Source organism: Mugil cephalus, chromosome 8 (assembly GCF_022458985.1).
Source record: "Mugil cephalus isolate CIBA_MC_2020 chromosome 8, CIBA_Mcephalus_1.1, whole genome shotgun sequence".
NCBI classification, from domain to species: Eukaryota; Metazoa; Chordata; class Actinopteri; order Mugiliformes; family Mugilidae; genus Mugil; species Mugil cephalus.
In genome coordinates this window covers 4,475,548-4,501,648 of record NC_061777.1, presented here as the reverse complement: position 1 = coordinate 4,501,648, position 26,101 = coordinate 4,475,548, and the positions used below count along the sequence as shown (strand labels likewise).

Below are 26,101 nucleotides of genomic sequence, written 5' to 3'. Positions count from 1 at the left end.
AGGCCTCGTGTGTGTTTGTTTGTTTTTGTGTGTGTGTATAAGAAATATAATGGTAAATAAGTTTAGAAGTGTCAATGTGAATCCTCCATTAAAACTTCTGGTTGGATTCAGTTCATAAGGAAAAACCACGGACGCTGCTGTGTTTGTATATAAACCGATCAGGCATATTGTGTAGGTCTCCCTTCTGCCTCCAAAACAGTTGTGACTCAACAAAAAGTGGACATGGGCCTTGTGAGGGTGTCCTGTGGTGTCTGGTAACACAGTGTTGTTAGTGGGGAGGGGAGGGGAGTGGGGGCTTTGGGTCCTATGAGTTGAGAGGAGGGACCTCTGTGGATTTGGAGGCCAGGGTCAACGCCTTGTGTTGTTTTTCATGTTTTTTTGTTTGTGTGTGTGTGTGTGTCTGTGTCAGGCTGTATCCTGCTCCCACCAAACAGTGTCACTGCCGTGGGAGTGTCTGGGTGTTATATTCCTAAATAACATCCACATGAATGAACGCCAGGTCCAAAAAGTTTCACAGCGGAACACTGAATCGTCAGAACGTGGTCATAATGTTGTGGCTGATCGCCGTTACAAACAACCCCACTGATGTGACATAAATAAAAGTGTAATAGAAGTAAATCTACAACTTTTTTTTTTTCCAAATCTAAATCTATTTCTTTCTCTTGACTGAAGCCTCTAAACTCTCTCTGAAAGGACCTGTTTTTTTTTATGAGTGATTGAAGAACAGCGCCACCTTCCTGTTATTTAATCTAATGCTGGTCACTGGTTTAATGCATTAGTTAAGCAGGTCTAAGTTTCTCTGTTTCTCACCTCTTTGATGAGTTCTTTATTTCCAGGTTGGGAAACAAACCGTTGTCAATGAGACAGAGCCAATGGTATTAAGTAAAGCGTTTATTATAAAATGTATCACACTATAAAGTGTCAGAAGTACTAAGAACATGGCATTCCAAGACATGCTAAAAGAATGTAACATAAATAGCAACAAAAAGACTTGTGCAATGTGGCCATCAGACCCGAGTCTCTCCTCCCCCCCCCGACAGGAACCCCGTCACCCCGTCACCCTTTAAAATCCACCCGACCCGCTCAGACTCTCAGCCCGAACAACCCAGAGAGAGAGAGAGAGAAAAAAAAGACACCGAGTGGAGACAAACGTCATAATATTATAGTGATTCTCAGCTCTTACAAAATAATGTGCCTCGTTTTTTTTTTTTGTTTTCTCTTTTAAATGTAATAATCACTTCCCTTTCCGAAGCATCACTTCTCAGCTGGTAAATCTGTACAAGGCAACAACAGAGGAATGAACGAGTGTGTTTCAGGCACACGACATTGGCAATGAGTTCACACAGTTATCGACAAAAAAAAAAAAGCTTCAATAAAACGAAGAAAAGTCGTAAAGTTTGTGACCGGTTTGGGACGTTTTCTTTTCACCGTGTCCATGAACACGCGCCTTCGTTTTCACTTGTTACTTTTCTTTTTTCTTTTTTTTTCTTTATTTTTTTAGGAGACGTATGCGGTACATTCATTTCGCCTCGACGTATTTGGGCAAATAAAACAGAAAGCTGAAGAACAGAGAGGTGAGGAGGAAGTGGACGAAAACGGGGCCTCGAGTATTTACATCACAGCCACGAGTTCCGCTGTGTCGATTGGCTTCAGTTCGGACTGAGGCAGAAATAGTAATTATATGTATATATATATATATATATATATTTATATATATATGTAAAGGATGGACTGAACAGGTGTTAACACTGGAGGAAGTGAAGCAGACAGGAAATACTGCACTCTAGCACGGAGCTCGCCCTCTGCATTCTTAAAAATCTTTTTAGGAAACAGAAACTCTTCCTGATATCAACGCACACGTGCTCTGGAACGTTTCTGCTAGAAAACACCAGCGCACGTGAAGTGAAGCGCTTCACTTAGGGAGGCTTTGGCCTTTTTTCTCAGCTAACAATACTAACTACTAACCCTGCGTTTGCTAACCCGGGCCGCGGCGCCACGAAGACAAACTGAAAGGAGGTGTGAGGCCACGCATGGCCGGCCAACACTGACAAGCGATACTGAGAGAAGCTCAAATTTAGCTCGACGGAGGTGGCGTCATAGCCACTGTGCAAAAAAAAAATCTGTGGACACTGTGGACGGTAACTCGATTGTTGGCGTCCCCTGCACTGGTCACTAATGCAGAATTGTGTTGAGGAAGCGTTAAAGAGGCGCAGCGTCGGGCGTCGTTACTGTAACCGGCTGCTGTGTGTGTAGAAAAGGTTAGAAAGAGATATTTTTTTTTTACGGTTTTGCTGGCACTTGCAGTTCATAGTAATGAGTACGAGAGCGCGGTTTGACTGCGCCCCGTCCGCAGCGGTCGTCTTTAAGCTCCGCTCTAATGCGCTGGAAACTTCAACAGCATTCAGTAAGACACTTGAAGATGTCTGGTTAAAAAAAAAACAAAAACAAAAAAAAAACAATGGCAACAGTTTCCTTAGTGTGAACTGAAAATGATGATTAAACAAGTCCCAGAGTTTCCTCCCAACTTTTATGCTGTTATAAGAAACCAGAGGTGGTTTTAGGAGGTCGGCTGAAGGTGCAAACATGTGTCTGTAGATCAGTCTCTGCAATCTGTGTCAATCTGGAACTGGTGCTTTCATTTACAGTATGAGGAAGTGTGCATCCGCGAGGCCATTTATAAACATGTTCCACAGGCAGTTATCTTCAGCTCGGATTCAAAAGTTCAAATAACCATTTAAGTTTTAAGTTTGGACTGCGAACTAATAAAAGGATCGTTCAACACGCCTCTATGACGCAACTCTTAGTACTAGAGGTGTGAGAAAAGCAGAAGGAATTTAAATTGTATTCACCAGAAAATGAGCTGGCACAGTTGGTTAACAGGCCAGAAAGTTTTAAGGCTCAACCTCCAAGGAAATAAAAATTGTGAGAAAACTCTGAGACCGGTGAAACGGTAAGAAAGAAAAATTAAAGATGATTTACCCAAAAATTAGTCAAATATTTCAGATGTTTAGTTGCTGGGTGGATGAATAAATGAATAATATTTATATGAAGATTAGCTCAGAAACGTGAAGACACAGATTAAACATGAAGGAAACCGTTTGGCTTTGACCTACAGCTCCTGCAGGACGTCGCACCGACTCACCGCTGAGTCTAATCTGAGAGGACGGGGACGCGCTTTGACCAACTCATAAACATTCAGCTGCGTTTTTTTCTTTTTTTTTTTTGGAGGACGAAATTCAGTTTTCAAAAGCTTATAAAATGAGCTGCACCTTTTACTGTGTAAAATGTAAAATGCAAAAATGGCCTTTTTCTGTTTTAAAGACTGTTTTAAAAGACAGGTGTGGAATTTACCATTGGTGTCAACAAGGCACAGTTCTTCAAAAATGTTTGGAAAGAACTACTGTTTTTTAACGACAACAACACCGTTTGTGCTCTTTTAGGGAGGTAGACGGCCACGAAGGCACTCTGAAAAAAATGCTGTTATTTCATTAAAACGCCAAACGGAAGCGAGCAGGGAGGTGATGTTAATCGGTGGACGGAGCGACTCGAGGTGGCGGCCTCCTACGTGCACATGAAACAGGAGGAACGCCAAACTTTTTAAGCCGCCTCCGTTCATCCGTAGCTTTTCCTAACTTTCTGACTGTTAGCCGTGAGCGGAGTGAGATCTGAGCGCGCAGTAGAGTAGGAGGGACATTAACAAGCAGCATGACGACGGTAAGAACACAATCAAAACACAGGATTCCTCTTTGGAGCTCAGGAGTTTCTTTCACAACATTCATAGTGGAAGGAAGGAATGGGTCGGCTGTACAGGTCTGGTCAGAGCACAAACACAACATCCGGTCCTTACGACAACATCATGGAGTGGTTTCAGAGCGAGCAGCTGGATTCTCTGCGATTGCACTTCACAAGTCCGAGTGGTGCGTCCGGATTCGGTGGAAAACGTCCCGTCAGACCGCTGGTGGTCAGCGGGATATGACGGAGCTGATGGAGTTGTACGACGTGCCGCCGTTGCAGGCCGGGGGGTAGCCGTTGGCGGCCGCCCCCAGCGCTTCCATGTTGATCCGAAACACAGGAGAGGCTTTGAGGAGGAAGTCCGCTGCGTCGCGGCGGCCCAGCTCCCTCAGCTTGGCCATCAGGACTCCGACTGTGCTGTCCGGCCTCCCGCTCCACTCCTGCAGCAGCGCCGCCGTCGGGCTGGGCTGCAGCGCCTCCTGCGGGGAGTTCGCGTCCGAGTCCAGCTCAGGGGTGCCGTTCGGAGTCCCGTTGCTGTGTTTGGCCACCAAATCTGTGAGGCCGAGATTCATTGCCAGCAGGCACCAGTCTTTCCCCAGAGCGTCGGGAGGGTCCAGCATGCGGCACAGCTTCCTACGAGCCAATAGCGGGACGTCTGATATGTGGACGTCGGTTCCCAGCGTCCCCTGCTGGTAAACTTCTGCACAGCCGAAGACCAGGATGCTGCTGAAGCTCTCCCGGTAGCCGCCCATGGTGTTGGTGAGCGAGGTTTCCCTCTGGACTTGAGCCCGGAAGAAATCTTTGGGTTGGTAGATCATGATGGGGGCGTGGTGTTCCCTCAGCTGCTGAGGACTCAGGTAATATTTGGCTGTGAGCTGTCCAGGGAGGGTGGAGGCCAGCAGGTTCTCTGTTATACTACAGATGGCGTCCAACAGGGTGTAGCACTTGGCCCTCTCCGACTCATGTCCACGTACCTGAATCTCCAGCCCCTGACCGTGGTTGACCAGCAGGATCATGGCCTCCACTCCCGCCTGGCTCACTTTGGCTCCGTTGGTCCACAGGTGGATATCTCCGTCGATTTCGTCGCCGCCCTCCTCCTCGGGTTTGTGTTGGTGGCTCCAGCGACACAGGTTCACTTGCAGCTTGTGAAACAGGCCGCAAGGGAAAGGGGTCAGGTGCTCCGCAGGGACGAGTCGGACGCCTCCGTAGACCAGAGACTCCTCCTCCTCCTCCTCCGTCCAGGAGCGGTGGAGGCCGTTGGTCTTGATCAGGGCGGGAACGTCCACCATGGAGGGGTTGGTGACGTCGCGGGCGCAGACGTCCATGGCGTCCAGGATCTGCAGCAGCTCGTCCACGTCGCTTTCGGGAGCGAGAGCCTGCACCTCTTCCAGCCTGTAGCGGCCCCTGTAGTGGTGGATGGCCTTGGGCGTCTCCACGGAAAGCAGCTTGCCGAGGACGTTGCTGCAGAGCCAGCGAGGCTCCAGCAGGACAACGTCCTGCACCGTCTCACTCTGCATGATATTGATCTGAGGACGGACAGAGGAACGGGGAAAGAATGAGGGATGAACATGAGGAAATAATCAGGATATGTAAACAGAAAGTAAAATGTGGGGAAGAGCCAGAATATTTCATTTGTAACAACGAACTGTAAAAAGATTGAGCAGAGAAACAAAATGTTCCTGCTGCATTGTCATCCTGACTAATGGTTTGCAGATGTTTGGTTTTGCTTCTTGAAGAACCAACAGTGCAGCCTGGTGGTCGTCTGGTGAACTGACAGCCAGAAGGTGCCAACACTCACCTCCCCCATGCTGTGAAGCTGCAGGGCCAGAGTGCGGAGGTGATCCTGGCTGACCAGTGGGTTGATGTGCTCCTGGACATCGCTGACAAACTGCTGCCACGATGTGAGCTGGTTGGGTCCGCTCATCTTCCTCCAGGTCGGCAGAGTGGCCAACAAGCGCTCCGACAGCAGCGTCATCGGGCTGCACCTCTGCAACGATATTCCCGGTTTGTGATAAACATATGATCAACACTGTGTGTTTTACACATGAAGATAACAGTGACTGCAAACTCGCTTAGGCCTTAAAGACCAATTTAGACAGTTGAGTTTAATAGTTGAGTAAACTGTGAAGAGATTGTTTTTGGAAAAGAGAGGAAAAGGTTTCATTGCTCACAGAGATGATGCTGGTACGAAGCTCCAGCAGGTGACTCCTCAGCAGCTTCACGTCTCTGGAGTTCGAGGCTCCGGCGTCCATCACAAACAGTTTGTCACTGATCTGCAGGTCGTTCCCAAACCTACAACAAAAAACCCCACATTTAAATAATGAAATGATATATGCACGTTCTGTTTCTTTTCTGTTTCTAACATGACAGATTTATCATGAATATTTTTTAGCTGATGCCAAACTTTACTCATAAGCTCCATTTTCATATTAATATTTTTAGTATTTTAACTCTCTTGTAAACAGTACCTGTTGCACTATTTTGTATATACGTTTATATTTGTGTCTGCACTGAAAAGGAGAAGCTCTACAATCTCGTTATACACTGTGGAATGACAATAAAGGGCATCCTAGTCTTTTCTATACTCACAGGTGTGAACTAGTAAATAGGACCACAAACTACCCCAAAACAAAACAAGAAACGACCTGGACGTCCACATCCTCACCTGTTCCTGACTTCCTTGAGCAGCGCTCTCTCCTTGTCGTAGCTGAACTCTCCAGAGAAAGCTCTGGGGACGTCAGCGAGGTCGGCGTGAGTCGCCACCAGGACGACTGTGAGAGGCTGCTGGATCCGACCCCCGAAAGCTGGAGAAAACAGAAGAAACGCAAAAAAAACGCACTTAGCAACTCACACAAGGGTTTAACATTTAACATTCACCGACTCTTTTTATACAACTTGTTGTTAAGATGTATAATTTTCTAAGAATATATTACAATAATCAGGCATCATATGAGCTTCATTGATGACTGTGTCAAGTTATCGTGAGTAAAACAGCAGCGAAAACCTCAAAACTCTTCATAACGTTTCTCACAAACCAAGAATCACAGTCCAATACTGTGAAAAGCATCAAATGCATGCATTAAATCGCTCAGTTAAAGTTTCTTGCACATACTGTACTGCTTAAAAGTCATTTGCACCTCTCAGAATATTCAACATCTCTAGATAAAAATTACTCCAAACTAAAATCTGTCCCAGCCGCTCTAGACGACAGATCAGACAAGGAGGTCACACCAGATAATGAATACAAGGGTTCACTTACTTTTGCACAACACAGATCAGAACATATGACTGACTTTTGACTTACTGTTACAATATTAATAAAGATATCAATGCACTTGCAAAAAATATTATTTCTTCTCCAAAAATGTTCAAATATGAATTATGCTGTTAGGTTAACAAGATTTGACTGTGTCTTCTGTCTTGACTTGTGTTTTGAGTCATTTTTTTATGAAGAAATACAGAAACTTCTGCTTTAAAATCTTCTAATTCACTTAATGCAGGCGTTGTAAGAAGTAGAGGAGCTGCTCACCGATGTTGCCCTGTGGCAGGGTGAGGGCTTTCAGCAGGTTGAGCCAGTAGGTGATGTGGCCCAGCTGGGTTTCGTACGGCTCCTCCAGACTGAACAGGACCACGTGGATCGCTGTCACATCGTTGGCTGCAAAGTAGTCGTAGGAGCAGTAGTACACCGGGTTCCCCGAAAACTCCCACACGCTGAAATCCCCCACACCTACGGACAAGGAAGTGCGTTGTGTCGTCATGTTTAATAAGAGTTATTTTTTTATTTTCTGAAGCTGCGTTGAAGCTTCGATCTCAGAGCGTTCGGCTCTCACCGTGGATGTTGGCGTGCTGGATGTCGATGGCCTTCGTGGCCTGTTCGTCGGCCGTGGACAGAGCGTTGTGGACGGGGGAGAAGACCTCCAGGACGCCTTTGGTCAGGCTGGGCTCGAACATCATGCTGCGACTCCGCACGCTCACGTTCTCACAGCCCGGATACAGGTTGGAAATGCTCACCGACACTGAACACAGACAAGGAGAAGAAACGGTTCATACTGTTATAAATAAATAATAAATAAAGTATCTACCTACCTACCTACGTACCCACCCAAAAACCACTGACTAACTACCGACTGACCTACTGACAGACCTACCTACCTATATTTACCTATCTATAACTACAGACAACAGACACAACAGGTTGAAAGTTTGGAAGCAACTTCAAGTTTGTGTCCATGTGGCCTTTTATTAAAAACAGCAACAGCTCTTCTATTCTATTCAGCATGAGTTCTGTGTATTTTGGGATGAATTTACTGCATGATCAGACTTTGCTTTTATTGATATGAACCATTTTCCTCATTTTACCTTTAGGTTTACATTAATTTCACCAGTCGAGAAGATTTGCAAGAGTCACAACTTCAGTGCAAAAGTAAAAAAACAAAAAACAAATCACAGTTCACTTTAACTCTTTGGCTTTTGAGAGTCTCTATACAAATATCCCTTGTGGAACAAATGCCTTGTATATACTGTAATGATGTTAAAGTCAGAGGAGGTTAATTTGAAGAAAGAAAAACTCAAATACCTGATTATTATAGTAAAAATGTCACTCTTGACATAATAATCATGTTTATTTTGATGCAAACTACACCAATGAAACTATGATCTTGCTTCCAAATGTTTGGCCTGTAGTGAATTTAATCTCAAACTGTCTTTAATGAATCTAAAGTCTCATAAATCTCATTACTTAAATTGTTCTTGTGCCTCTTTGCTCTGTTATTTTAAATCTCACCAACCCCTTCTTTACTTATTGCTGTATAAAAAGAACGAACTGAACACACGGCGAAGCAGCATCCAGTCCTTTTTTTTCCCATCCACATGGGGGCGCTAGTTTGCTGAAAATAAATCCACTATGTCGACATAACATTAGGATTTTGTTGACACTGCAGGACCACACCTACAGATTTTTTATGTTTTTTTTTTGGTGGTCTTGAGTTTATTTTTATTTTGACAACGTCAGGGCTGATGAACCAGAACGTTAAGTGCGATTAGATCCTGAACAATAATATGTTCAGGGAATGTATATGTGCTGTTCCCGATAAACAAATCAATGTCTCTTAGCTGTACTATTCATATGAATAAATCAAGTGTGTTGTGCAACAATTATATTCGCTGGTCAGGAGGAATTTCTGCTTTTATGTAAGGCAGCTTTTTAGGGAGTTCACCTTTTCCATTTGACAGATCACGACAATAAATGACGATATAACTGAAGCATAAACAGCTGAAAGGACCAGAAATCTATGCACAGGAGAAAATAGTTTTTTGACTATTAGGTGCTAGTTTTGCAACTCTCAACAGACGTAAACACGCATTCAAACTGTACTGATGCTTGTTGGCTGGATATAAACGTATGCAGACAGGCAGACAGACGGACATTTTGACGGCTCCCTATCAGCCCCGTTTCTTTGTGTTCCACTGTGGACTCACGTCACGTATCGCTGCAGATATAACACAGAGTCAATAAGCAACATTAGCTCGGATTGAAAGGACAAGAAAAGGCCCTTTCGACACCCGTTCAGCTCTTGACAGAGGCCGCAGATTTCCAGATAGCATACAGGACGGGATCAGTAATTCTATACGGCTCACGTAACGGACAATTATCTGAGCGAGGATCACGTCTGTCTGGGAGGTAACGTCTCCAAGAGCTGAAAAACAGTGCGAGGGAGGGCAGACGCAGATGGACTGGAAACAGAGAGAAGCTGGAGAGGGTTCTTTTGGTCTTCTTTACGGTACAATGAACACATCAGGGAGTCTTTACCAAAGACCTGCGACCTCCATGAAAAGGCTTCTCTGAAGTCCAGGAGGAGTCGGTTAATGCCACTATGGAGTAATGAAGTTAATGTTGAGGGTTAATGTGTGGGTTGCTATGGAGCGGTGTAACGAGACGACAGCACAAACACAAAGACTATGCACAACGTGAACGACGAAGAGTAAATACTGGAAGATGTTTAACAACTCCGGAGTGTATTTAAAGACGGGGAAAACCCATGGAGGAGCTTCATTTTTATTATTATTACGGCCCACGCCTGTGGAACAGACTGCCGGAGGCGATGCTGAGAATGTTGATGTTTTAATAGTAGACTCAAGACTAGGGCTGGGAAAAAATATCAATATGGCAACGTATAAATCATGTTTTGGTCTTGAAAAACGTCTGCACCTACACCGCCACTTTTGCTAGTACAAGAGCAATAAATTGGAAATGGATCACTTGGATTAATATTGTTTTTTTTAAACTCAATTTGCCCAGTGATTTATCACTGTCATCTGATGTACATATATATATATCCAACTTGCAATATATCGTAATATGATAATATCGCAATAATGTATCGTATCGTGACTCAAGTATCGCGATATGTATCGTGAAGTCCTTGCCAATATCCACCCCTAATTTAGCTTTTAACTGAGTGCCCTTATACTCTTATTTATTATGACTTATTTATGCTTTTATTATTTAGCTATCTATGATTTTATTGTTTTTAATTGCTAATTTACTATTTTTCTTAGTTTTTAGGCTCAGTTTCAGACTAAATGTGTGTAGTATGCTGTGTGTCGGTGTATGCGTGTTTACGAATGAGGGTCTGGCGTATGGGAGGTTAGGTGTGCTGCAATTTTTATATATGAAAAGTGCTATATAAATAAAGTTTGAATTGATTTGGTTTGAAACCCTTTCCCAAGATTTCATGAAGAGTGAAAAATCTCTTTAAATTCAGACAAACATGTCACAGTGAACTAACCTGAGGTGTAATAAATGTCTGAAAATGAACGCTGCTGCTTCGCATTAAGGTGCCATATTTCAAAGTGGGTCTGAGTCACCTACCAGCAGGTTTAGAGCTGATGGGAGAGTTGGGGTGACGGGTCGTGTTGGTCATGCGTGTCCTCCTCCTCCTGAAGAAGCTGCGCAGGATGCCACATTTCAGAGACTCCAGTAAAGTGCTCTTCCCGGCTCCTGAGTGACCGAACAGCTTTAGCTTGATCCTGGGCTGGACGGTCTGAGTGGGCCGCAGCTGCTGGATGTAGCTCAGTTTGTGGTTGTCCTGACCCCGAAAAAAAAAGGAAGAAGGCACGGATTTATTAAAAGACACCGGCGGTTCGTGTGACCTTTATTTACTGAACGGTACGAACTCCCACAGGCTTTCATTTAAAGGAGACCTCATGTTGGGACGAATTTCCAAACTGAAACTTTTATTTCATGCACCTAGAACAGAAGTATGCACGGTTCAGGCATAACATTATGACCACCTTCCTAATATTGTCTCTCACATTTAAGTAAAATCCACACACATGAACACCAGGTCCATAAGTTTCCCAGCTGAACATTTAATTGTCACAAGATGGTCAAAGTCATTCACGTTTCCTCTCAGTGGTTTTAATGTTGTGGCTGATCAGTGTATACATTAAATCAGTGGTTCCCATCTTCTTTGCACGGCCGATTGTTTTAATATCGATCTTCCTGCAGACCAGCCAGTGAGGCTGAGGACATCGCAGAATAAATGATCGGAGATTTAAATGTTATAAAACACACAACAACCTTTGTCTTCTCAGAGGAAGGTCGACGTCTCGTAAAGGTGCAAAACGACTTGAAAAGAAGTTAGAACTGTTGTGTTCTTACTGCTGCACTGAGGATGTATGTATAGAAACAATGTATGGGGCCACAGTGCACAAGTTAGGGACCACAGATGATAATAAAAGTCTGTTGTAGACAAAAAAAATAAAAAATAAGATTGAAACTTGGATTCTTTTTCCGTGACAGGTCTTGTTTTTCTTTGGCTGCCAGGAAAATGTTGGTTGCTGCCACCTTCCTCCCTTTCATATGCGAATGCCCCTGCAAGCTGTCTGTCCTCTCTGGATACAGTGCATCACGGTGCTTTAAGGTTTGTCACGGGTTGTAAAGCCGTCACTCATCACTGCACCTCATATGCTCCAGTCGAGTGGCCGTCTCTGGCAGCGCGCCGTCTCACACATTGGCATATATTTATTTCTAAAACTATCTTAGGTTCACTCCCCCACTCACTATTTATGCAATTAAAACCTCTAAAAACCCAATTACTGTTTACATTCCAACGATTTGTACTTATTAAATGTGCCCAAATCCCACTATTAATTTGGTAAACACTGTCCCAAGCAGCATGTAAAGTGCTGCTTGGAACAAACAGCAGAAAACTTTAAAGTTAAAGGAACTCATCACCCTTGGATCTTTGAAAACCTGCGTGAGAGACTTTGGACCAGCTACATGTCGCACTTTGTTCTTAATGGTCTCAGTTTTCCTATAGGCTGCTGTCTTAGCCAGACTTCCCTTGGTAAAGAGGTCACTGCATCTCAACAGGATCGACCTGGTTAAATAAAGGCTAATAAAATAAAATAAATTTAATGTGAAAAGTTGCAGTAGAAGAACTTTTTAAATTAAATTTGTTAAACTAATCTCAAATTTGATGGCCTTTCCATTATGATATGAAATCTGTTATATACCGTGATACCGGTGTATTTGATTACACAGCGAGACACTGTTTCAGACTGGACCATTTTCAATGTAATGCATGATGCGACTGTGTCACTGTGAGGCGTGGTGATGATGGAAAGGTCTGAAAAATGAAGCTGCAGAACGAGAAGACTTGTGCCCAAAAAACAGGTGCCGTGTCAGGTTGTTTGGGTTTTTTTGTTTTAGGGCGACCAGACGTCCCCGATTTCTGGGGACAGTCCCCGTTTTGGATGACCTGTCCCATGGGTAAAGCTGTCCCTAATTTTAGCTTTTTATGAATGAGAAAAAAAAAAGTTGCGAGCAGACTACATTTATTACGGTAGCCGGTTGCACTGCTATTGACATTACAAAATAAATTAAACTGTAATTGTCTGTGTTTCTTCATTTCATCTTGATGACATTTAAGGTTGTTTTTTTTTTTTTCGAGCTGTAAATTGCCACATCAGCAGTCAGTGCAACACGTGGGATTATTCTACAATATTTACTCATCATCACAGTAAAACAGTCCATCCTTAGTCAATCTACTGCATTAACTCCTCTCTCAAGTAGAAAATGTTGCAAACATGAGATTATGCATGATTATGCAACTGACACATTCAAAGCACACATTTCCCTGATTGTCTGCTGCCAGGTTGGCTGCTGCCAGACATTCAAAGCTCCCAGTGTCCAGGTAACCCTCTTGTGTTGCTGCTAGTCGCTTCCTGCGCGCACACCCCTTATCTTCAACACTAAAACATAAAAGTGTAAAGCAAACACTTTCTAAACGGATCTAGATCTGTGTTATTTGTTTAGAGTGTTACCACCATAATGTCTGCTGTGTGTAAATCATCATTACATTACTCTCTGTTTGACGTCCGTCCTCTTATTGTCGTTTAAGCGCGTCCTCCCACTAACCTACCAAAGTTCACCTGCGTGAATACGAAGGCCGCGCTCACATGTATTAGCAACAAAAGCCTTTTCCAAAGACAGCTGCCTCCTCTGTAGCGCGCCGTCATTCTGCCGGTTCAACAGATAACATTTGTAAGACAGTTTTTTAACCATCCAGCAGATGAGTCATCCATCAGAAGTGGCCTGAAACATTGTAAGTGGTTGTGTGGGACGTGAAAGCGCTCCATACTCCCACCTGGGTCATGCCAACGCCGTCAATAAATAAAGTTTCTAATTTCAACAAGTGTGATTCACGGAATACGACTTTTGAAATAAATGAGGTGGAACTCGATGCGCTCTGCGTTAACGTCGGAGGAACAACGCCGGCCTTTGTTTTCTCCGCTCGATCGACGGAAAGTCGTCTTTCAAATCTGGCATCCGCGTGTCAAAGTGTCTTAAATTAGCCCAGCATATGCAGGGGATGACTGTTTTCACAGTTGCTGCGTTCATGTTTTCACGCCCTGCGCTGAATCTCAGCAGGTCTTCTGGAAAAACGGATCGGCAGAGACGTTCGGTGGCGTTTTAGATTTGGATATGAAGTCTGTGTGGAGTCAGACAGGGTCTGTGTCACTGGAGGCCTTCAGCTTAGGCCACAGATGCATGAAATGACCTTTTACTTTTTATTCATTATAAGCACGTTAAAGCTTTAACTTTTCCACAGCCCTTTATGGTAAAATCCATTAATTGTGTCTGTTGAGCAACGTGCCGTCACCAAGTCTAAAAATTGCTAAAATCTAACACCTTTCTACCTCCCTCAAACGTCTTTCTCCACACCTCAGCCGCGAAATAGATGGAAGTGTGGTGACTGTGAAACCTCATCTTCATCTGCACTTTATTCTTTTACACTACACACACATTTTTTATTTCTTTCCTTTCCATTCTATGTCATATTTATCTCCGTCGTTTTATTCCATTTATGAGCATGTGCTCTGTCCCACAGGGATCAACAAACCGGGTCTTCTGTTTACTGGACTTGAAGAGTAACACATGAGAGATTTTTACCTTTTTAAGCTTTCCCAACAACGCCACTATGTATTCCTGTTGGTCAGTGGAGGCCAAATCCTCTGCTGTCTTTCCATCCTGAGAGAGAAGAGGAAAAACAAAAACAGGCACATGTTCAGCAAACGGATGATGCCTTACATTTCCTATTTAAATGTGTACTTAAAGGTCCCATATTATACATTTGTACAACAATTTCATAAAGGTGTCAGGGGTCCAACATCATTATTTTCAAAGTGTTTTACCCCAAAATTCAGCCTCAGTCCTGAATTTCAACCAGTCAACAAGTGGTTCTAGTTGCAGCTCCACTGAGAACAGGCTGCTTCTGTGTCTGTACCTTTAAATGCTAATGAGCTGTGTTTGTCCACGCCCATCTTGGGGAGAGGATGCAGCTTTCGCTGCATTAGTGATGTTACCACCGATTTCATTTCCGATGCATAAAATTCAGCCTGGTATCGGCGATACCGATGCAATTTTGTGTGTTGTGGTTTAACCTGAGGTGTTTCACAAGGTTTGTTGTGAAGCCACAACTCAATAGTTTAGTTACCATACTTTCCTCTGTGTTCCCACATTACCTTACCTTTATTTATTTATTTTTGGCACATTTGGTGATATGCTGGGCTACTGGTGATCATATTTCTTGTTGCACAGTGCGACTGGGCCACCATGCAAATGACCTCCTATGTATAAGCAAAGTTTTGCCTTAATCATTCAGAAAAACACAACTTCTCTATCTGAACGATTGCATTACCTTATCACATAACTTGTCCTTGTAGCTGTTAATTAACTAAACTATTAAATACATTTAAACAATAATGAGCAGGCTATGTGTATATTACCTTACAAAAACATATGCACACGTGTTTAAGTTGTGGTGTGTTTGCGATGAGGTATGCAAAGTAGCCTTGTGGAGTCAACTTATGTATTTTAGTTTTGCCACCAGAGCTTTTTCCCGACGGTGCTTTCAAACACTCTGCTGGAGTTGTAATCTGATCTTTGTGCTTTGCTTTGCATGTACGTCTGGCTGTGGTTTCCCTGCTCCTGGTTCATTTACCTGCACAGCTGAGGTTAAGACCCGCGGTTCGGGATACGACGATATCGTCCCATTAATCTAGAGCCAGTCAGCTGTAAATAACAAAGCTGTGATGACCTGGATTCCTGGTGATTCCTGTAGATAAACTACAGCTGCAGAGTCTCTTAAAGCGCGGTATGTGAGGCTCTGTCTCTATATTCCTCTGTTCAGCTGCTCTCATTCGTTGCTTTCTCCTTTCTCCTCAGCACACTGACACAGAAACGCCACATTCCTGACAAGTTTCATGTCTCTTTCTCTAAACCGAGCCATCTGTCACAGGCTGCTGCTCCACGGGGAAAGATTGCAAGGACGCCCACCGAGCTCTCCCTTCCCTCCTCAGTGAAAGACGTTTACCTCTTTGTTTCACCACGAGAAATCAATAAAGAAAACCTCAAAAATATAAGCAACATTTTCCACCTTTATTCTCTAGATAAGGTCGCATAACATTATCAGAGTACGAGGACACTGACCTTTACGTTGTTTGGATTGTGAAAATGTCAAACAAGTGAATGTAAAATGAAGTGCGGCTTGAACCCAGAAATTGACCACTTTAATGTGCGAGTGAATTCAAGGCCTCGCTCGTACAGATGGCAGAGTGTCATGATTATTACTACTGATACTTGGCAACGGCGGATGAACGGCTGGTGTCATGTTTGTCACAGAACTGATGAGAAATGTTAGATCATGCATTCGTTCTCCCTTTTATATTAAATATCTGGTGAAGTGGAAGGTCCAGAAGATTTATTTATTTATTCATTTATTTATCAGAACTCCTCTAATGGACAAAGAAATGAGATAAAAATTCACCTCAGTTTGTCCTCCCTCAGCAGCTCAACAACGAAAAGCTGACACAGGTCACTGGACGATGAATTATACATCTCAATATGCGCCTTCTCGATTAAACATGCATAGCACGTCGGCCGTCATACAATATTAACAGCGGGAGAACGCACAGAGAAAGAGAAGCCTCGATGTGGAACAGCTGGCGGCGGAGAATAAGAATCACTCTGGCTGAAGGAAACACAACAGGATGTGGGCAGGAAACGAGAAAAAACTGGCCACAATTAAGCATGTTCATTAACAAAGTGGGACAGTGTGTGGTTCAAATGTGAACACGAGAGTTTGCTTTTAGTTTTAATGTCCAGAATTCTGCGTTAAAGAATTGGTTTCCTTCTCTTTGATGACCTGAACTGCAGCCGTTTGTTCCTTCTACTTCTAGTTTAGTTTTGTCTACAGCAGGACAAGGTGAGGCAGCTTTATTTATATACCACATTTCATACACAGGGCAACTCACAGGGCTCTACATTAACCTCCTGCGTCCTCATATGGGGACGTTAAGTTTTAAGTTTGTGGCAGCTTCTTATTCTGCTTCATTTAAACTTTTATCCTCACAACTAGACACTAGTCGGTGTAAAAACATGGCAGCGGTCACGTAACAACAGTGGACAAAACCTAAATTTTACAGTTGAAAGTTGTTTATTTGTTTATTTATTTGGACTAAAGTAGGGCATAAAAAAAGTGCAGAATTCCTTTAAAAAGGCTAAAGTGAAAGTAATGAGCTCACCCAGAATCACTTGAAAAGAGACAAGTGTTTAGCCTGGATTTAAAAACATTCACAATTGGAGCTGATTTCACTTCTGTAGGTAGTTGGTTTCATCTGTGTGCAACATAACAACTACATGCTGCTTCGAACAGTACGTTTACATGCACATGAAAAACAATATGTATATATAGGAAATAATTTGGAAATAAAAATAAAATGTATACACCTTAATCAGACTTTAACTAGACAACACATGTGCACCTGCTGCACAACCACTGTGCTGGTGTATGATCCTAGAACAAAAACATCCAAAAAAGCCAGTCACAGAAGAAGAAGAAGGTAAACAGAGCTGGTAGAAGAACCACCTGAGGGATAGCGCCATCTTATCTGTACCAGAAGTAGTGCACACATTACGTACGAGATTAAAAACTATTATCTACTATTTGAAATGCCGGTCAGCTGCATTAGACACTTGTTTGTTATATGACGTAATAGGTCAACCATAAAGGGGCCATTTTAATCCACTGACAAGACACATATCGCCACCTAGTGTGGAGGAGGAGGAGGACATGTTCCCAGCAGTTATTCCATTTTCTCCGTTGCATGTAAACTGGGACAAGAACCACATTCAGAAAGCCGAATTGTGAGCATACCTTCATTAAGCTGTACATGCACTGAGTGTTTGGTCCAAACTCTCAGTGCATGCACAACTTAAAACTCTGTTGGCCTTATATTCATCATGTCCGTGATGAATTCTGGACTTAAACCACTCAGTGATTTGTAGACCAGTAGCCGAATTTTCCGCTTCTTTACCTTCAAAGACTCCTGGCTCCATTTCACGTGCTTCATTTCTCTAATACAGCAGATTAGGGTGAAGTGAAACATATGTTTTTTGTACAGCATGTACAGAAGAAACACTGGACGTGAACTCCCACCCATCTTATCTGCAGTCAAACAACACCTCTCACCGAGCCTGAGCCGTGTGATTAAAGCCTGAGGATGTCAGAGGCTTCAACACCCGTAAAGACTCGAGTGAAACAACTCCACAAAGTCATCAAGTGTAACATAAACACTTTTCTCTGCATGAGAATTAACAGGTTTTCATGACTGACTCTCAACCTTTAATAAATAACAAGTCCACTGTAGATTTAATGGAGCCGTAGTGTAAACCCACTTTTCTTCTTGTACCTGCCAAACATTTAAACATATTCTGACATTTAAATGTTTGTTTTTGTAATTATAAACAAGATGAACACAAAGTTGCCACCTCGGATTTAAATATCTTATAGAGAGTTTGAGAGGAGCGACCTCACAAGCTGATGCAGATACAGTAATTGGGATGAAAAGGGGAGTTTTACTGAGACTGTAGCTACTTGAAAGAAAACTCGAGAGGGTTCAGGAGGTTAAATGAGTTTCAAATGCACAATGGAGGAAAGCAGCTTTAAAAGATGCAGCTGAGAATGCTAATGTGCTAAGGAAGCATATGTGTTGAGTGTCATGCTGCACATGTGCAGGAGATAATTATACATAGAGTTTAGTATAATCAATTGAAATAACAAGAGGCTGCATTGTTTTTTGTTTTTTTACTGAAATGATGAAAAGAAAACTACTGCCAGGGATAAACAGAACTCTTGGCTGGATGCTGCTACAGAGAGGGGTGGGGTTAGACTTACATGGGTGACGGCGTCGATGTTTGCTCCGGCCAGGCAGAGGTGACGTACGACCTCGAGGCTCCCGTTGTTAGCAGCCAGGTGGAGGGGAGTTCTTCCATGCTGGGTAAAGAGAAAACAGAGAGAATTTACAGTAAACGGCTTAAAATCCTGAACATAATCTGGATGAGAAACAGGAGATTCCATCAGGACAGGCTACGGACTTCAGTCACCATCAGACAGGCTACGGACTCAGCGGGGGCCAAACCATCTCCACCAGGCCGTTGCTTTATTTGTAATTGCTGTTTTAATTATGGTTTTGTTTTATTTATTTATTTTTTTTTATCTCTGCTTGACTTTGTTCAAAATGAAGTCAATTATTACTTCATCACTTATTCAGTTTTCTTCCACATTTAGGATAATTATTGTTTTTGTATGAAGATGTTTTTGGTTTGTCTCCCCAGAGTCAGACATGAGCGACGTGATGCTTCAGATAAAGCTCAGAAGAAACAAGCATGAACTGAAAATGATGCATAAATCACAGCCTCCCTGGCAGAGCCGTCTCCTCCTGATGCACATCGCTTCTTCCCTAGACCGGGCTGCACAAAATGTTTCTGAGTGCAGAGAGAAGCTGAGGAGGCTGCCAGCGTGTGAGGAAAACGATCCTGTTGCAGAATTTATTAAGATGGATGGTGTCAAAACAGAAGGGGAAATCAGCGAAGGCAGAAACGTGTGTGGGAAGAAAAAGATCCCTGGCGACGACGCAAAGCAAGACGGGTTATTTAATCAAATATAAATCCAATATTTATAGGATCAGTTCACCTGCATAAGAAAAATGTGTTTTGTGGTGCTGCAGAAACGGAGTGAAGACGCACATTAAAACTTTAAGTCATCGATCTACATGAGACTGATGACTTATTTTAAACTTAACTTGTTTTTTAACCGTGAGCCAACTTTGATTACTCAAGAAGAACGAAACCTTAGAGTATAGATCTTCAACAGTGGGTCCGCAACCCCTAGAGGGTGCACGGGGTACTGCAGGGGGGGTCACAAAATCTTTGGCTAATAATTTTTAATTCTCCCCCCAAAATTAATGTTTAATGCACAAATCCAACATATTTTAGTAAAGGGATAAATAGTAAATAGCACTAGCTGAGTTCAATACAGACCACACACAGTAGGTAGGGGTCCCTACTTAATCTCTCTGAATAACATTGAAGACTTAGACTTAGACTGATTCTAACTTTTGTGATAGAAACTTCAGAGTCTTGTCTTTCAAAAAAGGCCAAGACCACGCTCGAGCTCCAAAATGTTCATGAACAGCGTTCAATTTACAAAATTATGTGTTTTTGCAAAAAAGGCTGCAATGATAAGAGGTCTAACCTTGATAATACAGCAGCGTTCTGTGTTTATTCCTCCCTCTGTTCGCCTTGTGATCAGGGACTGTTTAACTTGGATGGGACAGCTACAGGACAGTCATAAGTGAATCTGTTAAAACACACCTTTACGGGCTTTAATGCGCAGCTATTACGCCTTCTTCCCTTTGGAATCTGGCTGCAGAACTGTTCTGATAATGTGTCTGGCTCACAGCTGGCGTTCCAGCTCATCCCAGAGGTGCTGGACGGGGTTGAAAGCAGTTTGTTTTTGTTTTGTGCTCACGCTGAAACGCAAGGCAGCTAAAGGGCCGATCCCAAAACCACGAAGAGTGGCCGTGAAGTGGTCTGATCCAGCTGCTTTAACAAACATGTTTGAGTTGACTCATTGCGGTGCCGTAACAGATCACATGGTGACAACCAGTGCATTGCTGGCACCTGAAAAACAATCAGTGTGTTTGCGGTTGTGTAAAGATGAGTGTCGCAAACATGAACAATGGAAAACAAGGTGACAGTAAATTATCATCGGGTTATTCAGACTGAAAAATAAGCCGTGCAGAAACTGAACACAGCAGCTAGTAGCTCAAAGAGCGGCCCAACAAGAGGGTCCAAACTGGGCCCTTAGGATGAATACGAAGGTGGAAAAGAAGGAGGAGAAAGAGAAGATGAAGGAAGAGGAAGGAGAAGTAGACGGGGAAGGAAAAGAAAGAGCGGTAGAAGAGGACGGAGCACCCACCTTGTTGGGCAGGTCGAGGTTGGCCTTGGCGGCGCAGATCGCCGTGACGACGGGCATATTCCCGTCCTTGCAGGCGATGTGGAGCGGCGTGTTGCCATGGCGATCCTGTTGGTCCAGGTGGCAGCGGTGTCTGAGGAGGCAGCGGACGACGTCCACCTGACACCTCCGCACGGCCAGGTGGAGAGCTGTGTGGCCGTCCTGCAGACACGCAAACACAGCAGCAGCCTCCTCAACACAACCCTCAACAACATCAGACCGCGAGCCGCGGGAACCAAACGCGCCCTCACAGTTGGTTTTAAACTTGTTGTTACTGGAAGGCTGTAAACATGTTTAATAATGCTATAAAGTTGGACTTTTATAACATGGGGGTCTATGGGGATTTGCTCCCTTTTGGAGCCTCAAGTGGCCACTCGAGGAACTGCATTTTTTTTTTTCACATCTGCGCAGGCTTCACCGCTCTGACCTGGAGGTTTCTGCTTGCATGCTCACCTTGTCAGTGGCTTCTAAATTGGCCCCGTGCTCCACCAGACACTCCACGATGTCCACGAAGCCCCGAGCAGACGCCGTCAGCAGGGAACTCTCCCCCTCGCGGTTCTTCGCGTCCACGTCGCACCCGGCCTGGCAGAGAGCTCGGGCCACCGCAGAGTAGCCGTGCCAGGCAGCACAATGCAGCGGGGTCTCCTGCTCCTGTAGATGGAAGACGCAATAAATAAATTCATAAAAAAATAAATAAAAAAGAGATGAAAGCTGCATCTGTTCTCAATGCCTCCGTCCGTGCGTGCACTCACCCTGTCTGACAGGTCTGGGTTGGCCCGGATGCAGCACAGGTAGCTCACCACGTCCACGTTTCCATAGCGAGCCGCCACGTGAAGGGCCGTCTCCCCCGACTGGAAGAGAAGTTCAGAGTTAATGCACCTCCTCCTCATCTGCTGTGCACTTTAGTTATTGTTTACGTTAGTGTTGGGATGATGTCTGTCTTTATCTGTTGTGCCTGTGCACTTTACCTTAAAGCTGACTTTGACTTTGAATATCTACTCCTGTTGGTACAACTTTTTAAAAAACTTCCACTCAAACAAGCCGGCGCAGCTTTAAATCATCTGATAGGGGGAATCGATGCGTCGGCTTTAACTTCATGGCTGCCAGTCAGAGAGGGCAGCCCGTTAACAGGGAAACCACTTACGAGAAACAAACTGCACCCAAGACGACGCGTTCCCTTAATGCCAAAAAAAAAAAGCTTTTAAGAAAAGTTTTACGAGGTGAGTTATATGAAAACAATCACAAAGTTAAAGAACGTGCGGAAGCTGTTCTGGTTCCAGGCCGACACCTCGGCTCATGATTTGAGGGTTATAGCGTAATAAAGTAAGATGAAACTTTAACGATGCTTGGACCGGAATGACATGATAATCAGGAAAGTGCCCGGAGTGCAGATTAGCCCAGTCAGGTCTGGTGGAGGAGGAACGACTCTGCTCTGGCTCAGTGGAAGTGGAGGAGGAGGAGGAGGAGGAGGAGGAGGAGGAGGAGGAGGACTCCACCAGAGGCTAAAATGATTCAAGAGATTGGAAAAATGCTTTGGGGATTTGGTGTGCCTTAGCGAGCTCTATGATCGAGGCCACACCAGCATCAGAGGCAAACACACACACACACAAAACCCATCTTTCCCCTGCAAGAACCGTTTCCATGGCAACAGCAAGTAAGCTGATAAAAATGGCAGAGTAACTGGTTTTCTCCCCAGGTGTGTAAAATGTAGGGTGTGAACAAATGTGTGTGTGTGTTTCTGGGCATTTCAGAGTAAAGCTTCTCAGGGGCTTTGGTGGGTGGGAGGTGGTGAGTAATTGCTGGTGAGTTGTAGCATGTGCGTTAGACGTACAGAGAGAGAGAGGAGAAAGTCTCAATTTACCTTATCTTGGACATCCAGAGGACATTTCTTTTCATGAAGGAATTTCAGGGTCTCCACGTGGCCGTGTCTCGCTGCGTAGTAGATAGCGTTGGCTCCGCTCTGAAGGTTTCAGAGAGAAGAACATTCCAGGATTTATCCCCGACCTTTACCATCAAATCAAGCTCTCGGAGATCGCGTCTGCAGCCAGGTGATAGGACCACATCCTTGTATAACACGGCGCAGCACATTACCGACAAAGAGCCCTTGGACTAGTTACTGCGCAGCCATGGCAACGGTTTATCACAGGACATGAGTCTTTAATGTGCACACATCTGTTATCTGGAGCACTCTGCGCTAATTCATACCAATCATTTCCCAGAACAGGAAGAAGTTTCCTGACCTGCAGCTGGTTCAAAGACAGGGAGGATGTAGTGTTCTACTTCCACTTCGCAAATAGAGGAGCAATAAATTCAAAAAAAAATCTGCTGTTATCAACTACTAATCCACTGAAAGTGTGTCTCACGTTAAATTTAATAGAAACTGTCCATCCTCAGTAGAAAAATTAGCTTAGCTTAATTTCAAGCACTAATCTGAACACGCACGTTAATGAGTTTCCCACATCTCCCTGCACACAATAAGAGCATTATTAAGAGCATTATTAAGAAGCGAATGGTAAGAAGCGAATGGTGCATGCCCACTGAAACTGTAGTTGTATTAACAGCGTCATGCAGTAACTTTGAACAATGCAACCGGGAGAGAGACTCTTAATAAAATACAGTACATTACACAGGCGAAACAGATGTAATTAAGAGAAAAAAGTCCTGTTTCCCTCTGTAGTTTAGGTAGATAAAGGTCTCAGCCACATTTGAGTAAAATAATCCTATTTCTATCAATGTCATACGATCTTTTTTAAAGGATTTTATTTTTATGGACCTCTTGCAATTCCACCACAGACCACTAGGGGCACACGGCTGAGAATCAATGTTTTAATCAACTCAGGACGGAGGTACAGCAGAGTTCCTCTATCAAACACTCGTTCATTAGTGAAGCTCGTCAATGAGCAGAGGATGGAGAGATGCTGGAATGTACTTTTTACCTGATCTTGTCGTATTTTTATTTATTATGTAATTGCGTGTTTCTTCTTACTAATTCGGGACACGAGTGGAATGTGTTGAACGTTGTCTGTGCAGGGAGACAAATAAAGACACTTCTAACTTTAAGTTGTGGAGCCTCTTTGTGTTAATATCCTGCAGCATATTTCAGTGAACCAGCGCACCCAGCTACGCTGTATGATATAAAACAGAGCACAGAGTAAATTATTCAGGCTCAGGGTCTAATGGACAATCAATACGTTCTTAAAGACTGGGTGATGCTGCACTCAATACTAAAGAAATATGTGCAAAATAATGTAATACAAAAACATATTGCTCTTATATACGCTAACAAAATGAACCGTCCTTCAGCAGATTAAATTAAATGCACAAGTTGAATAATGACTGTATTTAGCAGCAGTGGCTTCAGCTTATATATGAATATTTAGTTTTCTCTGTAACAGGCTGTGGTATCTTTGGGATTTACATTCTAGGTTTGGTTTGGACAAAGAAATATAGACATAAATATAAATATAAATGTACAACTAATGGTAACAGCGATAATTATTATTAGAACTGTGTAATGTGTAGATATATTCAGTTTGTATGCATTTACAAAAACATTTACAGATACATATACAGTCTCTACAGTGGGGTGTAAAGAGCAATGAGTTCACGGCTCCACGTATTTATAGTACAGAATCCCCCCCGTCATAATAATCCAAATGACAGTCTGTGACTTTCCTCAGTGTTCATTACTGCAGCTGTGACGCATTTAATGGTCGTCTATTAAACGCTGCAGCTGGGAGTCACGGGGCCCAGTGATCACGCCCCCACAGACGAGGCCTTCTTACCTTGTCGTGGGCCTGGATCTCTGCACCTTTCCTCATCAGCACCTCGATGATCTGGATGTTGCCACAGCCGGCTGCAATCAGGAGGGGAGGGGTCCCGTGCTGCGACACACGAACGCACATATTATTATACTTCCAGTTTTCACTGATGACGATGAGTTCATGTATTTTAAAGTTGTGCCGAACCAAAATCCAGCTGTTTTTTCTTCTTAAAAACTGTTGAGCACATGAATTCTCAAGTTTTAGGTTTTATTTTTGCTTAGTAAGAGTCTAGAAGCTACAGAAGACGATTAGGGGGAACTGAAAGTGAGTCCTGACTTTAAACTCAGAATTCTGAGAAAAAAAGTAAATATATATATATAACTTCAAGATCCATGAGAACTTCAGTCTCTTTAATCTTTAAACAGGCCCTGATTATGAACGTACTAACAAAATAAAATCCTTTCAAATAAATAAATAAAGAAAATATTTAATTAGCCGTCCAGTTCATTCTAACCGACCAAGACTGATTGTTTGCATGTACTTTTAAATCATTTTAATGTAATGCACATTTTTACGTCTTTGTCCAGTTTATTTCACAGTTTTACAGCACAAACAGTTGAATGGATGTTTAAAACTTCCTCTTAAACTGTTTGTTCCTCTCTCACCATGAACATGGATGTTTAATTTACTGTATTTGTTGTTTGTTTGTTGACTAGACTCCCTCGTTACTTTCCTTCATCCCAGACGCTTCATGTTCATCACATGATCTCTTACTGAAATATTCATATAAACCTCCAACTATGGTGTTGCTCCTTTAAAACTTAATGCAGGGGATGTGAATTCATTTAAAAAATAGGATTAAAAGAAAATAAAACTGTGGGTTTTTTGTTCACACTATCAGTCACCTTGTTGGGCTGATTGACGTCGTAACTGTTCAATGAGCCGAGCAGATGCTGCAGACCGGGCACGTTGTCGTCGTTTATGGCGTGAATGATGGCTTTCATCACAAACGAGTCTTCCTCGTCCTGCACAGGTGGGACACACAGCAAACAACAGTTACTCTCGTATTGTTTTTCAGGATGATTGACGTGTCTTTTTTTCATCTCACAGTGACATTTCTATACACTGCTGCATTTTAAACGGTTCAGAAACACATGTCGAGACTCTTTTGGTCAGTGACATGTGACCCGATAACCTTCAGTCAGTCGCACAAGCACAGAATCAGCTGTGACGCTCTGCTGCACAAAGAGACAAAGACGAGAGAGGCAGGGAGCTGAGGAGGGGGGAGGAGGGGGAGAGAGGGGGGAGAGAGGGAGGTGGGTCTGATGTGGAGTTTGCTCAGCCAAGCTTGACACTCCAGCTACATTCCTCAACATAACCTCCCTGCTGGGCGCGCCATAACTGAAGCACCGCAGAGAGCTGCAGAAACACAACACAAGCGTGTACGAGCAGCAAAGCGCCTGCTGGGAGTTCAATGTCAGCACAGCTGCTCGGGATATTTACCTTCTCAAAGTGGCAATTCATGACACACAGACACAGAGTTCTCGCAGACGTATTTAAATTTCTCTTTCGTGTGCGTTATTTCACCAGTTTGCTGCTGGTGAACGCAGGAGGTTAAAAACCTCCTCGTCACCCGAAGAAAATATCGACTAATTCAGATTCAGAGAAGTTTATTTATCCCAACAGGGCAATTCATTTGCAGCTTTACCACATGCATCCCATACACTGTGAATCAATCCA

General features: G+C 43.5%; 1 protein-coding gene across 1 annotated transcript in view; it reads right to left on the bottom strand.

Moving 5' to 3' along the window:
• Positions 1-876: 876 nt before the first annotated feature.
• The window catches only part of dapk1 (death-associated protein kinase 1), an 85,070-nt gene continuing 59,845 nt past the window's right edge, over positions 877-26,101 (bottom strand). The window contains exons 12-26 of the mRNA XM_047591168.1: positions 25,267-25,386; positions 24,383-24,481; positions 22,459-22,557; positions 21,350-21,448; positions 21,051-21,248; positions 20,562-20,759; positions 18,477-18,575; positions 14,192-14,269; positions 10,604-10,820; positions 7,563-7,748; positions 7,262-7,459; positions 6,398-6,536; positions 5,904-6,024; positions 5,531-5,719; positions 877-5,258 (exon numbers count right to left, since the gene is read on the bottom strand). Of these exons, the coding sequence (XP_047447124.1) occupies positions 3,963-5,258; positions 5,531-5,719; positions 5,904-6,024; positions 6,398-6,536; positions 7,262-7,459; positions 7,563-7,748; positions 10,604-10,820; positions 14,192-14,269; positions 18,477-18,575; positions 20,562-20,759; positions 21,051-21,248; positions 21,350-21,448; positions 22,459-22,557; positions 24,383-24,481; positions 25,267-25,386 (3,336 nt within the window). The 3' untranslated portion in view covers positions 877-3,962. The remainder of the gene's footprint in view (positions 5,259-5,530; positions 5,720-5,903; positions 6,025-6,397; positions 6,537-7,261; positions 7,460-7,562; positions 7,749-10,603; positions 10,821-14,191; positions 14,270-18,476; positions 18,576-20,561; positions 20,760-21,050; positions 21,249-21,349; positions 21,449-22,458; positions 22,558-24,382; positions 24,482-25,266; positions 25,387-26,101) is intronic.